General features: G+C 37.5%; 1 protein-coding gene across 1 annotated transcript in view; it reads right to left on the reverse strand.

Moving 5' to 3' along the window:
* Nucleotides 1–1,863: 1,863 nt before the first annotated feature.
* DPP10 (dipeptidyl peptidase like 10) overlaps nucleotides 1,864–14,779 on the reverse strand; it is a 271,498-nt gene continuing 258,582 nt past the window's right edge. The window contains exons 20-26 of the mRNA XM_065637601.1: nucleotides 13,485–13,679; nucleotides 11,870–11,924; nucleotides 8,579–8,678; nucleotides 7,965–8,023; nucleotides 7,804–7,876; nucleotides 6,114–6,187; nucleotides 1,864–4,799 (exon numbers count right to left, since the gene is read on the reverse strand). Coding sequence (XP_065493673.1) covers nucleotides 4,662–4,799; nucleotides 6,114–6,187; nucleotides 7,804–7,876; nucleotides 7,965–8,023; nucleotides 8,579–8,678; nucleotides 11,870–11,924; nucleotides 13,485–13,679 — 694 coding nt within the window. The 3' untranslated portion in view covers nucleotides 1,864–4,661. The remainder of the gene's footprint in view (nucleotides 4,800–6,113; nucleotides 6,188–7,803; nucleotides 7,877–7,964; nucleotides 8,024–8,578; nucleotides 8,679–11,869; nucleotides 11,925–13,484; nucleotides 13,680–14,779) is intronic.

Genomic DNA, 14,779 nt, shown 5'->3' on the forward strand with positions numbered 1-14,779 from the left:
CAAATACATTTTAGCAGAAAGCATTTTTCTAATTGCTTTCCTTGGGGAAATATTTCCTGACTATCTTCCTACCAATTAAATTCCCTCTGGTGGTTTTAACAATCAGAAGCTTTTATTTTTTTCTTTGGTCATGAAATCTAAAAATGGACTGCTAGCACTTTATGGGATATTTTAATTAAAAAGAATTGTGTATATCATGTGTCCTCATGGGGTATAGCCATTATTAAATCAATTTTGTTGTTTTTGAGTTAGACTTATATAAAGGTAGGATATTGGATTTCTAAACTAATTATACAGGCAAGAAGTCTAGTCCTAAGTTCAATGGAAACTTTGGACTGCATATACTCAGGTGGTTTAATTTTCTTAATTCTATCCAAATACCTGATCAAATTTATCTAACAGCACTGTAACTTTCAGGCATCGGAAAGCAGGCATCTGTTTTCCTTACCACTGCAAAATTTTGGTACTGAGTTTGTGGGATGCTTGTTGTGTTACCCCCTGGCGAGTGAATTGCCCATACTTGTCATCCACCTACATCCTTGAAGGTAGGCTTCTCCTCGACTTTCACGTATGAAATGCAACAGAAAGAAACAGAACTAAATCCTTTCTTTTCTTTTCAAAGCTCCAGGCACCTTGGAAGTTGTGACTGTTCTCAGCCACATCCCACGAGCTCACCGTCCTCTGAAGCACTCTTGAAATTGTTCAAAGGAAAAAGAGGAGTGATCTTAACGGTACTGAAAGATGTTTTGAAGAAGATGCACCAGTAATCAATACCGGTGAGGTTCTTCCTTCCCCAGAGGCAACTGACTTGGCAGCAGGAGTTACCTGAAGTAAATATAAAGTGCTAGGACCACTGCACCTCACCTATGTGATTTTAGGCTGTGCAAAAGAAACTGGGATTCGGTCTCTTTGGGACAGTCTTTCTCTTGCTTCAGTTTCTTCAGTAACATCTAATAAACCTGCAAAGGTCACACCTTGTATCCTCTGCGTTTTATTAAAGGAGCCAACGCTTAACACTCCCAAGTTTCCATGGAGAATCTTTGGCTTCAGATCAAATTACAAGCTCTTCTGTCTTAAAAGGCACAATTTCTCAACTAAATTAACCTGACTCCATACTTAAAATAAGTGCCAGAGCTGAGAGAACAGAGGCAATCATCTTCATTTTCAGACACAGGTAGATCTACATATGCCAAAAACATTGGAACAATGAGCAGCTGGTTACAGCAAATCATAGTAGATGCTGATCAAACCACGTCACTAATAATTCTGTCCTTGCTGCAAAAATATTTTAAAAAAAAAAATTTAAAAATAATCAGCCTTTCTTTGTACTCAACAATCTGGAAAAAATATTCCAACTGACAGGCAGTTACTCTCGATTTTGCAACATAATTGAAATTTCAATATGACCTACAGGTTTCATAGATTTTGCATGTCCTAATAGCAGAAAAAGAGAGAGGAAATCAAGAAGGTAGAGATAAGCTCTAGCAAGCAGTAAATGGATATCCTGATTCCCTAGCTTTCCACAAATTCATAGATCTAGACTAGTAAGTATCACATTTTAAGGACAGCTGAATCAAACAGTAATTTTTCACACCTAAAATGGCATCACAGTGCTTAACAATGGATAAGCTATGAAAAAAATTATCCTTTTCATGCCATTTCTGTGCAATGTGTTCTAATTCTTGACCAATACTATAAATCACAGACTAATTAATGACTGATTGCCATCAGTTATGTATGTAAATTCTGATGGATAACAATATTTAGTTGTGCTGGAAGTGGAAGAAATAGTTGAACTGGCTAGGAATAGTAGAGATCACTCTGGATCTCCCCTTGCACCAAATTCTTTAGTCTAACTAGAATCAGAAGCTGCATCTGCAAATACTTTCGCAATGTCAGGATTTAACTCATGCATAAAAATTTCAGTAAGACCAATTAATCTGGGTCTGATGCTTAACCTTATATGCACGTTTATAGAAAAAAACCTGTGTTTGTAGGACATTGTGAGAAATACTGAAAACATTAAAAGCATACCACATTTCCATACAGATAACCCCCATTTCAGCTAACGCACTTTTTAAACACACCAGCCCTGGCAAAAGCATTCTTACAGAAGCCACGTCCTCAATGACACCTTCATATTTAAGTAAATCGATCAAAACCAAAGGTCAGATGCTGGGATAGAAAGAATGGGGAATGGGCCCCAGAAACAGAGCTATGGGGAAGGAGGAGACGGTGTGTGTTCCATAGGTCTAAGACAACGCATTTCCTGAGCACACGCATAATCCTATTGCTGAGACATGAGCCTTGTTGTCCTGTGCACGTGACTCAAGGCTATATATGTAAAATACAGTAAAAATGGCTGCCTAAGAGAGAAACATCCAACGCATACAGAGAACGACCCTTTTCAGGCAGCGGTATGCTCAGTGTGTGCACATGGGTTGTGGATTCCTCATGTGCATTTGGCTCAAATCGGGGAAAAACTCATTGACTTAAACTGGATTAGGACTTAAACTACTGTGTGTGGTTAGGAAAAGTATCGGTATTGCGTCAGGTGAGCTTTATTAAGGAAGGGGTATAATTTATAAAATCACAATCTAGAAGTCCCAGCCAGCAGAAGACTTTAAAATGTTGCTCCTCTATAGAAAACAGGATTTCCAAAACTTGGTTTGAATTCTTCTTACTTTTTTTTGGTATGGTCTTATCCTAGTGCACATAGTAGCCTCCATATATATATACACCATACCTATGCTATACATACGTACTACATATGTACTGTAAATACCACAAAGCAAAGCAATACTTTGTGGTGACACTGGGAACCAGACAAGATATCATTGCACATTAAAACTGTATTAAACTAATCGAAAAATAGTTAAACATTGCTAATAAAACAAGATAAATACTAAACATTAAAAGACAGAGACTTTCCAGTGTTCCATAAAACCACACCTTTCAGACAAATTAATTATTTGCATCATAAAAAAATGCTAACCGTGAAAGAAAATATTCCAGAAGAAAGTAACGAGTAAAAAGCTTCAGGTGATTTTTGATTACATTAAAAACAATTCCCATTCTTCATAAAATATGCAGAATTTTGCATCTTAAGTAGTGTGAGTTACCTTCAAAAATGACTTTCTTTTTAATCTTGCAAGAAATGAAACCTTGATTGGGATTGGGTAGGTAGATATTTGGAATATATCCAGAAAGCAAAAACTACAGCTATTCTCATGTAAGTGGCACAGCATCTGTCGAGAGTTTTCACATACCTTCAGGAAGATATCTTAAATTAAGTCAACATTGTACTTGATTTCAGTGATCAGAGTTAATATTCTGCAAACCCAAACTGGCTGCCTTGTTTATTTCATAGTTTCAATGTCAATAGCTGTAATTCACCTTGGCAAATAAATAGATCTATGAGGGGCTCGCCCTCTGAATAAATAATAAAATTTAACTTGTCAGGAGCTTCCTTTGCTTTGAATGAAAAACATTTCATTTCTTTGTAATGGTGTTGAATCTAAATCCTGTTGCAAGAGACTTAATGAGCATCCCTGGAATAAAAACTAATGGAGTGTTCCAGATATGTGGCCACCTTGATGAACATTAGAATTACATCTGAGACCAGATGGAAGAAAAGGAAGATGCACTATACAAAATATGTCTTCATTTGAGGAGTAAAGTATTACTCAGTGGTATTATACATTGTTAATAAATTTTCTTTATCTGAAACTATAATTTAATATTTATGTATCTAATTTACATGTGACAAAGTAGCATATTCTAAAATTAGAGTGTAGCCAGCAAACTATTAACTACTAAAAACAATACCAAAACACAACCCAAACATATTTTAAGGAAACGATAGATACATTTTTGTACTGGGGAAAGATTTCAATTGCAGATATTGTTTTAAATACAGCTGCTAATTACATCTCAAAAAAATTCTTCAAGCTCAGAAAGACTTTCTGCTTAGGGAGTCCTGGCTATATACATAAAGACCAAGAGTACACTACCAAAAAGTCCCTTATTGGTTACTAGTAGGTGCAGTAATAATAGTAAATGCTGAAATTGGGAAAAGAATAATTTTCAATATCAATGATATATGATGCACTAGACAATATATCCCCTTGGAGCAGAAACTAGAGAAAATATCGTGCCCTTTATTATCTCTGTGGTTTCTTATGTGTAATAATAGACAGCAAAAGAATTGCACTTATTGTAACATTGAAGTGTTAGGTTGCAGCTCACCTTTTAAAATATTAGTGGCCATAATACTTATGATAGGTTGTGCATTATGCAAAGATGAATAAAGATGTGCATTTAAATTAAAAAACGAGCAACCACGTACAGAACCAACAGTGAGGCTTAACATAACAAACATGCACTAACCCTACACTTATGCAAAACTAATTTCTTCCAGGAAACTGTAACCAACTGTTGACCTTCCACAAAGGTAAAGGTTTTGTCCCTTGGTAATATGTTTGGACTTTGCAGTCGAATTCCAGTTTATTAGCTCATTGTCTGTAAATGTGCTGTTCCACTGTGATATCCTTTAGCTGCCCTTGAGCTTCTGCAGAATCTGCAATCTTACAGTCACTTTTATTTAAGGTTTTATTGAGCCACAAAGTAAGTCCCCTTCAGTACTGCACAAATAGGCTTCCTTATTCGTCCTCTTCAGGTTCCTGTGGTAAAATTGGTGTCTCCTCCTTTAAACAAGCACTAAAAAAGCCAAGGATTGTGCTGTAAAGGTGATATTTGCTTTTCTCAGAAGCAATGTTATGACCTTCATCCGGGTAGATCTAGCAGAGGAGAAGAGAAAAAAAAAAGTAAATGGCTTTTTTAAAGGCTTTTCAAATATTTAGAGGTCTAATTTTCTTTCTCTGATCTTCAAAATGTTTTAGATGACAACAGGATGATAACATTAGTTTCATGGCATCAAGAAAAGCTAATAAAACCCAAAGTAAAACTCATTCTCTCGAAATTTGAACTTAAATAAAGGCACCACTGCAGCAGGATCTGCAGAAGTGAAAAAATTTATATTCTCAGCCATTGTACTTACAACAGTTTACTTAGCTGGCATTTTCAATAGTGTCGAGGTATCCAAATCCCATTAATGTCAATAAGAATTAATTACCTCATGCTTTTAGGGACCTCTCAATATCCCAGCTTCTAAGTATTCAGTGAAAAACATTTTTATTCGTATTTTAGCTTTCTTCTTATCTTATCTAAAGCCCATCATCTCTCTCTCCTAGGGTAGATGTGGGCATTTTTATCTCTTAATTCAAATTCCACTGGAAATTTCTCCTGAGTGAGGCCGAACAAAAATATGCAGGCTGAATGAAGAAATCCAGGCCACAGGATTTAGGATGAGAGACTTGTGGTGGCCTGAGGCAAAAAGCTTCAGCTGCTTCCTCAAACTCAGGTTATCACAAGGTTGCATGAGAACGGTTCAGTTGGGTTCTTCTGAGCCACCTCTGTCATTCCTGCATCGTCCTCTCTCCGTAGGCCTTCACATCACCTCTAGCTGGGACCACAGGGACAGCTGGCACAGATCCTACCCTGCTCGGATTTTATACATAAAGTCCTTTTCCATTCATAAGCGATGCTGACACCCTTGTCACCACCTCCTCCCTGACATGAGCTCACACGCTTCAGTGAAAACTACAGGTTCACTTCAGGTTCGGTAAGGTCGAGGTTGGCAATGTGTAACATCAGAGATACTTGGAGGAGTTACCCAAAATCATGTTGAAAGTAAGTGGAAATTACTTTCATGTGACCCAGTATTTTTTAGGTTAAAAGGGACTAAAGGTGTGATATCCCCATATTACAAAGAGTGCATGTGGACTTTAAAGCACTTTGTCTAATGTTGTAGGATAAACAGGTGGAAAAAAAGGAAGAGGAGAGAGAGGAGACAGAGCCCAGAAGAACAACAAGAAGATATAGTTCTTGACAACCATTCTAACAGTAAGGAAAATAGGATTAAACAGAATTCTAACTGCAGATTGTGGTAATATTGGTGTGTTGTCATAGGGAGGGTCCTTCTCAGAAAAGAAATAGCAATATGAGGTTAAATGTTAAACTATATTTATAGGACATGTCACAGCTGCACATACCTGCATAGTGTAATTAACTCCACCTTTTATTAGATGTTTAATTAGTTCTGCTGAATGCTGAAAGTGGACTTTAGCTGCAAGACAACAACATTTACATGTTATTAGAAAAAGCTACGCTAATATAAAATACTTCTCTGTTAAACAGCTTGGACTGAAAACATTTCCAACCTCTGTAATTACCGAATCTGCAGCTGACTGTGGTTCTGGTCAGAATCCCCACCACTAACAGTGACACAGGGAATAACAGCGGAGGTTTCGGAGCAGGAGCTGGAAGCCCCAAGGAATCCAAGCTTTCTGGGCATTTCGTGAGGACTCCTCTCTCTACCCTTGATTTACACACACTGCAATAGTTCAGAGGTGTGTAAAACCATTCTGTTTGAACATCATGACAGTTTATAATTGTGTTAAAGGAAAGTACATTGGATTTTCTATTGGTTCCACAGGGTTATTGCAGCCCATACTTCTTTAAGTAATGGGCTTTCTGCAACATATCAGTAACTTAATCTTGTGTGGTAAAAACAGGCAACTTTATTACCATGTCCTAACTCTGCAGAGGCTGCAAGAGGGCTGGGCAGTGTCACTAGATGTGATATTAAGCAAGGGCAGCAGGCAATCATAGCCCTAGTCTTGAACACACTGTATTGCTCAGACATCTATCAGAGTCCCAATTCCCTCCAGCACCGAGTTCAGAGGGGTAGAAATTGCTGCTGCCTTTTACAATCAGCAAAGTCTGAGACCCTCATGCCTACTCAGTCACCCAGTATATGTCCTCTGTCCCTCTCCCCCCTGCTCTGGGAAGAAACACTGGACGTTGGGATTGCACTTGGGATCCATAACACAGGTTTGACAAGTTATACCGGGGTGACAGGCTGGTGGGTGCCATCCTCACTGTGCGGCTGTGCGTGTAGGCACTCTCACCTCAGCCCTTGTCAGCGCGAGGGACTTAACCCTCCAGACTGAGGAGTAAGAAACCTTGTATTATCCCACATTCACTAGGAAAATGCCAGGGGAAAAAAGTATGCATGTCAATCTGTACGGAAGAGTTTGTTGCAGCACTGTAATTTGTGCCTGCATCAAAGCTTGTTCTTTAGACCTACATCAGTTAAGAAAGTTCAGAAAAGTATACTGCAGTTAAATTTAAATTTGTAATTGCAAATTATCTCTTGATTGACACATCTTATGATTCAATTTAAAGTACTAGAACTTTGTTTTAGTCACTCTCTGTCTTAAACTACTGCTAAAACTATTGGTGCTATTAAAAGGTTCCCTATAGCTCCAGCTTCAGGTGCTTTGGCACTACCTTGTAATTAATTAGCCGAAAAGTTTAACTTCCCATTTTGTGCTGTACTTCACCAACTGTACTGATAATTCTTTCTTCAATTGCAGAATCTCTATGAATTTAAAATACCATTAAAAATGTATGTTGTTCTATTAATAATTCATATAATACCTTTCACTAGCAAGACGATGGTCCGCAAGATTTAAACAAATTAGAACATACAGGTACAAATATTCAGGAAAGTGTCATCAGTTTAGAGTTAGAAGAGGCAATTGAAATAAAATAAAAAGTCCTATCAGAGGGATAATAAAACAAAAAATGCACTTGCTAGGTGCATGCCTAATCTGTCTTTGAATGCCTGCCTATTTAAAAACTCTGTCTCCGAAAGTAATTGTGTCTGTAAATACTTACTATCAGCTGTCCCATGAACTATTAGCAAATTCGCTTCTTTTAAACCATGAAGATTGTGTAATACGCTGGATGCCTAATAAACAAACACACACAAAGGTGTAACTGAATTGCATTTTAAGAACAAAACTGCCATGCTAAGTTACTTGTTTATGCTAACTTACCTGATAGGTATTTTCCTCCTTTGATGGAATACCAAGGTATCTTTCTGAAAAAGCTGATGCTGTGAAAGTAAAAACAAAAACTTGTCAATTCACCTAAATTTGTTTTAAAACTCATCAGCTTATTATTTATTATTATTTTAAAATGGCTGGAAAAAAAAAAAAAAGCACAAAAACCTCAGCTCATTAAAGTAACCTGATCTGATAGTCTGTGCCCAGTAATACCCATACAGAATCAAACACTCTGTGATTGAATGATGATGTGGTTGATACTGGAAGAAATTCACCACTAACCTTAAATTCATTCCTATTGTAAATCTTGATTCAGGCTGGTATACCCGAAGGACTCTTAGGAAATGGGGTATCTAATTGAATTTCAGTGGGAAATGGGAAATAACACTCCTCTGCAAATATCAATGGTGTTAATAATAATATATCTATCGCACGTTTTGGTAAACTGTCCCAGCGTTAGCATTTAAAGAAGAGAATGAGACAGTGAGGTGAAACCTAGTTGATATTGCTACCTTGTCTACCCTTAGTTAAAATGAGTAGTAGGTCCATGAATAAAATATATTTGGAATAGACTATCACACAGGTGAAGGGAAGGGAATACTCACCATACAACCTCATATCTGTAATTGGTGCCACAACAGCTCCGCATTTGAAAAGCCGTTCACTGGATTTCAGGACCATTGATGTAATGTAGCCACCGTATCCCTAACAACAGAAATGATATTGAGATTTTTATTGGTTCATTTGTCTTTAGCAACAACAAAGTTAAAGGCCATTGTGCTAATCCAATGGTATAATTTTATAGTATGTATTAATATCTGCAAGAATTGCTTCTAAAGGAAATGTAAACTACACTTCAGAGTGAATAAAGATATAGTTTGACCTGGTCATGATCTTTGAACTATGCAGTTAATATTAATTAATACACTTCAGTTTAAGCTACATAACTCTACCATGAAAGACTAGCCTATAGGTGGTAAAAGATTTGAAAATTACAGAAAAAACAAACAAACATTAACCAAAGGAAAGGCTTTCGGGAACATGGCTAGACAGGAAGATTTGTACTCAGTTTTCAATATATTTAATATAGATATTTGCTAGTTACCAAGCCACACTTAGCATTTTGCTGACAGGACAGAGAGTACAAGAACGGGGGAAACCTGTGACCCGATTTCAGTATGTCATTCCCTGACACTTGAACCTTCACAGATTGAATCCTATTGCTATTAATGAGGTTTCTGCTCCAGCATTGTCAAATATCCCACAAAGAGGTACAGATCCTCCGTTGTTTTGCAGAAATAAAAGGTGCATGCAGCCACATTGCTCTATATTACACTCTGTATTATTTTTGTTGTTGTATTTTGTTTGGCACAACACCCTTCAGGAAGAAGTTATCCCATGACAGGGAAAAGAAAAATGTAAACCACCAACCAACCCCAAAAAAGAACAATGCGCGTCAAATGGTCACAGAGTTTTCTCATGGACTTTTTTGAATCTTGCCTGCTCCTGTTCTTCATGTCTAAATATTTCATGAATAGATGGTTTCTGTGGAAGAACAGGAATATTTGAAAATCCTTTAACCTTAGTTAAGAAAAATAAGCAAAGAGGAGTGTTCTTCGGAATCAACCTACGCTAAATGCGAACAGACACACTGAAGGAAACACAGAATAAGAGCTGGATTTTCAAGGTAGTGTGAGGAACTGAGTCATCTCTTTCCCATAGAAATTCCACCCCAGGGGGCCAAGAGCTGCCCAGAACTGTCCATGCGCAGGAATAGATTTTGCTTAAGAAAGAATTTTGGAGTGGGCACCAATAACTTGTATAATTCAAAGAGTTTAAGAGAATAGCAACTTTCCTCTGCCTCTAGGTCTCTACTTTTGGTTTTGTTTAATATTCTGTTTGTGTCTTTGCCAGTAGCTTCCCAGTACAATTTTAATCCTAGGATGGCTATTGCAAGGTTATTTATTATTTATGCCTTGTATTCATTAAGAGCTTGTTTAGTTCTCCTGGGAATATCTTTCCTTTGTGCTTGTGCCCTTGCTTCCAGCCAGGCTTTCCAGGACAAAAACATTACCAACTGAGATCACATTTTTAGAAACACTTCACAATGACAATGCAGAAAAGCATTCGCGTGTTCTGATGCAAGAATACGTGGTGCCTCACTCATTGTTTGGATTTCTGTGGTTACGACCTAATTGCTGTATTTTCAGGAAGTCGGTTGGCTGTAAAGTTGCAACTTATTTTCGAGCTCTCTTTCTACTTCCATGAAAAAAAACCCACAAACTACATGAAAACACAATTTGCTGTCTAACAAGTTTCGAAAGGCCCTTGGATCGCGCATCGCTTGGGCTTGTACCCCTCCCAGAGGGGATTTTCCACACTCCGCCATTCTGGTCAGTCTTCTTACTCTTGTGCCTAGTTCACATTACTGATTGTGACAAGGATTGTATTTCTGTGTAGTTCTAAAACCTCTTAAAGAGCAACATGAGACTGTGCATGAGCCCAGCTTTATGAGACCAGCATTAAGCAATTCCAAAGCCACTTATTTTCAAGCAGAGTGTACATTCTATTTCTATGACTAAGCCAAATTAATGCATGGAAAAAAAAAATCTTCCTATCAAATTGTTGTACATAGTAGAAAGGAAATGAGTTTTAAAGGAGATTTTTAATTGACTCTAAAATAAGCAGAGCGAAGGCAAATACAATTAACCCTAGGAAACTGTTAAATAGACTTTTTTTTTTCCTGATTCTAAAACTGACTTCATAATTTTATGCATTTTTGTTTGACAAGAAAAAACAACTCAGAGGTTAACTTGGAAAGGGCAAATTTCCCTGAATTCAAAGCAGCACCAAAGCTTATCGAATTTCCCAGTTTTTGCTCTTTGCTTTCTCATATTTCCACTTCTAACTCCTCAATCTTCCTTTCAGAAAATAAATGCAGGAACACCAAAATCAATATTTTGCGAAAGAAAAGAAATCTTTGTGGTTGCCTTTGGCAGATATGCAAACCCATGTTTACATTAATGCTCTACGATAACTGACTCATCCCTTCACTGTCAGGTTGTGTCCTGCCCAAGGCCATGGAACAAGCCAGTAGCAAAGGGGATGGGAACTACAGGTTTCCATAGTGGAAAGTCTGCTGCTCTTATAACTGATGACTGAGGGGTTTGTCTTGGTATTCGACCAGAGTTTGTTAGTGCTTTGAAGTCAAAGGCACAAAACATCTTCATTTTTAAGAAAACACTTTTTTAAAAAAAAGGTTGCGCATGCTAGTTCATAGAAGAAGTAGCAATTATGTGGTGTTTCTAATGGTTGTGTTTAATAGACATCAGTAAAATGCTATTTAGTTTGTTTCTAAAGGTTAAGCCTTTGCCTTGTTCTATCTCATGCCAGAGGCATCAACATGCCACACGGTGAAGCCAGCTGACATAACAGCAATGGCAAGATTTCTAGCAGATGGCACGAAATGGAAGTTGTTGACAGTACCAGAGGGTTGTAACTCAGCTAAACTTCCAGGGCCAGTAAGACATTCAGATAGAAAAGTTGCATTGGAAGGCCACTGTCTACTTAATTGCAGCCCAAATGTAGAAGTGCAAGAAGCAAGCTTTCGCAAAAGCTCATAGTAAACATTTCTGAAGAAAGCAGATTTTTTTAACAAATACTTTCTCCTACAGATTCTGAAACATAAATACTGCAGTACCATAAAACTGATCTGATTGATCTCAAACACCCATTCCAAGAAAAGAAAAATAATACACAGAACATGCAGTAAATTATAAAAGGTTTTTCCCCCTCTTTTAATAACTGGAATTTTCTTAGGAAAACAGGTAAAAATATTTGTTTATGAACTGATAGGATTTTCTTTAAGAACCATGATGATACATTCTGCACATTACCTTTCCAAATATACTCAGCCTCTTAGGATCAATGAAGGGCTGTTTCAATAGTGACCTGCAAGGAAAAAAGGTTTTTTTTTTAATTTGGTAAAATGGCGAATTTTACTTGTTGAATCTAGCATGTAAGGAAAATTATTTGTACAGTAAGAAACTGTCGTACATGCAGATCAGGCAGAAGAAGAAATTATACCAATAAAAGTATTATTGCACTGAGAAATGTGATTTGCTTTCTAATTCCTTCTCGATATGGCAAACAGCTGGTATTGAGCTCATCTCATCTAACTTTAGATATCTGAATTTGAACATCTTGTCTAAATTGCCCATTTACATCTGCTCTTCAGTTAAAGGAGAGCAGAGAGACACCCTCAAACAGCCGTTCTTTCCCACCCATGCTGGAAACCTCTGTCAGTCTGGGGAGAATCACCCTCCGGAAATGCAAGGATTTTCCACTGACTAGAGCTTAAATGACGGGCTTTGACCAGGTGCCTAGTTTTTCAACACCTAAAGGATGGTAAGATGAATGCAACTTCTTGAATCTAATTATCCAAATAATTAATTCTCTCATCAAGGCCATTAATCAGCAATGGGGAATTTTATACAGGAAGACAGAACAACTTCAGGGCAAAATCTAACTGCTTTTGAGAAGACAAAACCAGCCACAGTATCTCCTCTCAGCCCAGGGCACCTTCCCTTTTTCCCCATGCAGCACATCCACATGTAATTTAGCCTAAGGCATCTTAGTGGTTGAGCAGCGAGGTCGGTTCTCACAGCCCAGCGTATGGCCTGCTCCTGATGGCCCTTTTGCAAGGGTCACCTTGAGTTGCTTTGCTCAACGCAGCCCATTCCTGACCAGCATGAACATTAGGAGACCTGTTGCCCAGGTATGTCATGTCAGAGACAGTTGCCTACTCATGCAATGGTTGAAGCATCAATCCCTTTCAAAAGAACCAAAAAACCCCAACCTCTGGCTTAAAATCTGTGTTTCCTTGAGAATCCCTAGAAAAAGTCTATCCAGACCTTGATATCAGCCATTTTGGCATGTGCACCTTGAGTAAACAGTGTTATCAAAGCCATGTGGGATTATGCCACACATGGAAATGACTCTTATCTGCAGCTGGTGGGTTTATATCAGTCTAAGAATGATAAAGCAAATCAGAAATAGCAGGTATTTGCCCAAATTTTGCTCTGATTTACACGATTATAACTCCATTTGCTTTGTATGACTATTCCAGAACTCTGTGGTGGAATTGAGAGTAGTATGCTATTGTATAGGCCTAAAATACTAAAACACAAATGCAGCTAAACATTAACAAGTGCACTGCAAGAAATTTTCCTAAGCAATATAGACACGTACAAATTAGCTCAGATGGCATGTTTACATTGCACACGGAAGGGCAGCTTTATCAAAGAGAAGCAACAACACAAAAAGAGAACACCTCGTTGATCTTTTATTTGCTATTTATAATGAAAAGAATATAGTTTCAAAATTTTCAACTGCATTAAAAATAAACATTAATGGCATTTGCAATGCAAAGAAAACATTATGGGCAGTTTCAGTTAAAAATGTTCATTCATCAGACAAGGTAAAAGAGAAGAAAAGTTTGCACATACGTACTCTACGGCTGCTATTTGGTCCTTCACTTCCACTGATCCTAAGCATCGGTGGACCTCCTGTAGAATCTTAAGGCCTTGAAATCCACTCCCTCTGCCATCAAATCGAGCTACGATGACATTATCAGAGTTGACAAGCACTGAGTCCCAGTCAATGTGAAACTTATCTGTAACCAACTGGCTGCCTGGAGCTTCATCACTGCAAATACCAACACACCAGACACAAACGAAGACTATTGACAATGTGATGCACTTTGCCGTTCTCCGATATTTTATTTAACCTAGCTGGCAGAGTTCAGTCGGTTATGGAATCCTGTTGAATTATTTTCACTTCCATCGATACCGTCACACTAGCTAGTGCTGGTATCCCTACAGTAGTAGACAGCAAAAGAGTTTGTTTAACTTTATAACCACTATGTTGCAGTGTTGCCAATACCTGAATATACTTCATAGAAAGAAACAGAAAACTGAAGCAAGTAGTGCTGCTTATAGGTTAATAAAGTGAACAGAAAAAACCAACATAATCACTAATGGCTAGCTCAGTTTTGAGAAGGCTCATGTAGAATTTGTTAAGTCACACTAAGCAGACATAAGGAAAATTAATCAGTATCCTGAATACGATTTTGTAGGATATATAATACTATTAAGAAAGATGCCATCTTAGAAAACAAAAATAATTGCATTATTGTATCCTTGAATGGATTTTTTTGAAATTGGGTACAAAGAAGACTAAAGTACACATTGGAGAAAATTATATTTTCTCCATTCAAATTCAGAGCAAGAAATGGATGCAGGCAGGAGTGATAAGTTTATTTTATGACTAAAAAAAAGGTGCTTTACAGCAGAAAAGGTGGAATAGAATGGGGAAATGCAGTTTCTAGAGGAACAATAAGCATTTTTGTTGAAGCCAAATATATTATTGTCCTTCCAAAGAAAATAAAATGTCATTTTTAAAAGGGAAGCTTGTCATTATTTTTCCCCCAAGATAAACACAGAGAGCAGGCTACCATGAAGTTGTACAAAATGTGAAATACTTCTATGCATGCTGCATCTGTCAGTTGAATGCAAATTAAAATGTAAAAGTGTCTGTGCTGGCTGTATGGAAATTAGATTGGACAGTGTCTGTGGGAATACCCTGTGTAAGGTGAAAAAAAGATGAAGACAGAAATTATTATTTTGCCAAAGAGACTTATATAAACCTGGGGGTAGGAAAGAGAGATAAAAATCTCCTACAATAACTACTGTCTTGTATGTACAATAATTTGCTGATTCAATATCTAGTTTTGGCTGTGGATAACA

Source organism: Caloenas nicobarica, chromosome 6 (genome assembly GCF_036013445.1).
Source record: "Caloenas nicobarica isolate bCalNic1 chromosome 6, bCalNic1.hap1, whole genome shotgun sequence".
In the NCBI taxonomy this organism is placed as follows: Eukaryota; Metazoa; Chordata; class Aves; order Columbiformes; family Columbidae; genus Caloenas; species Caloenas nicobarica.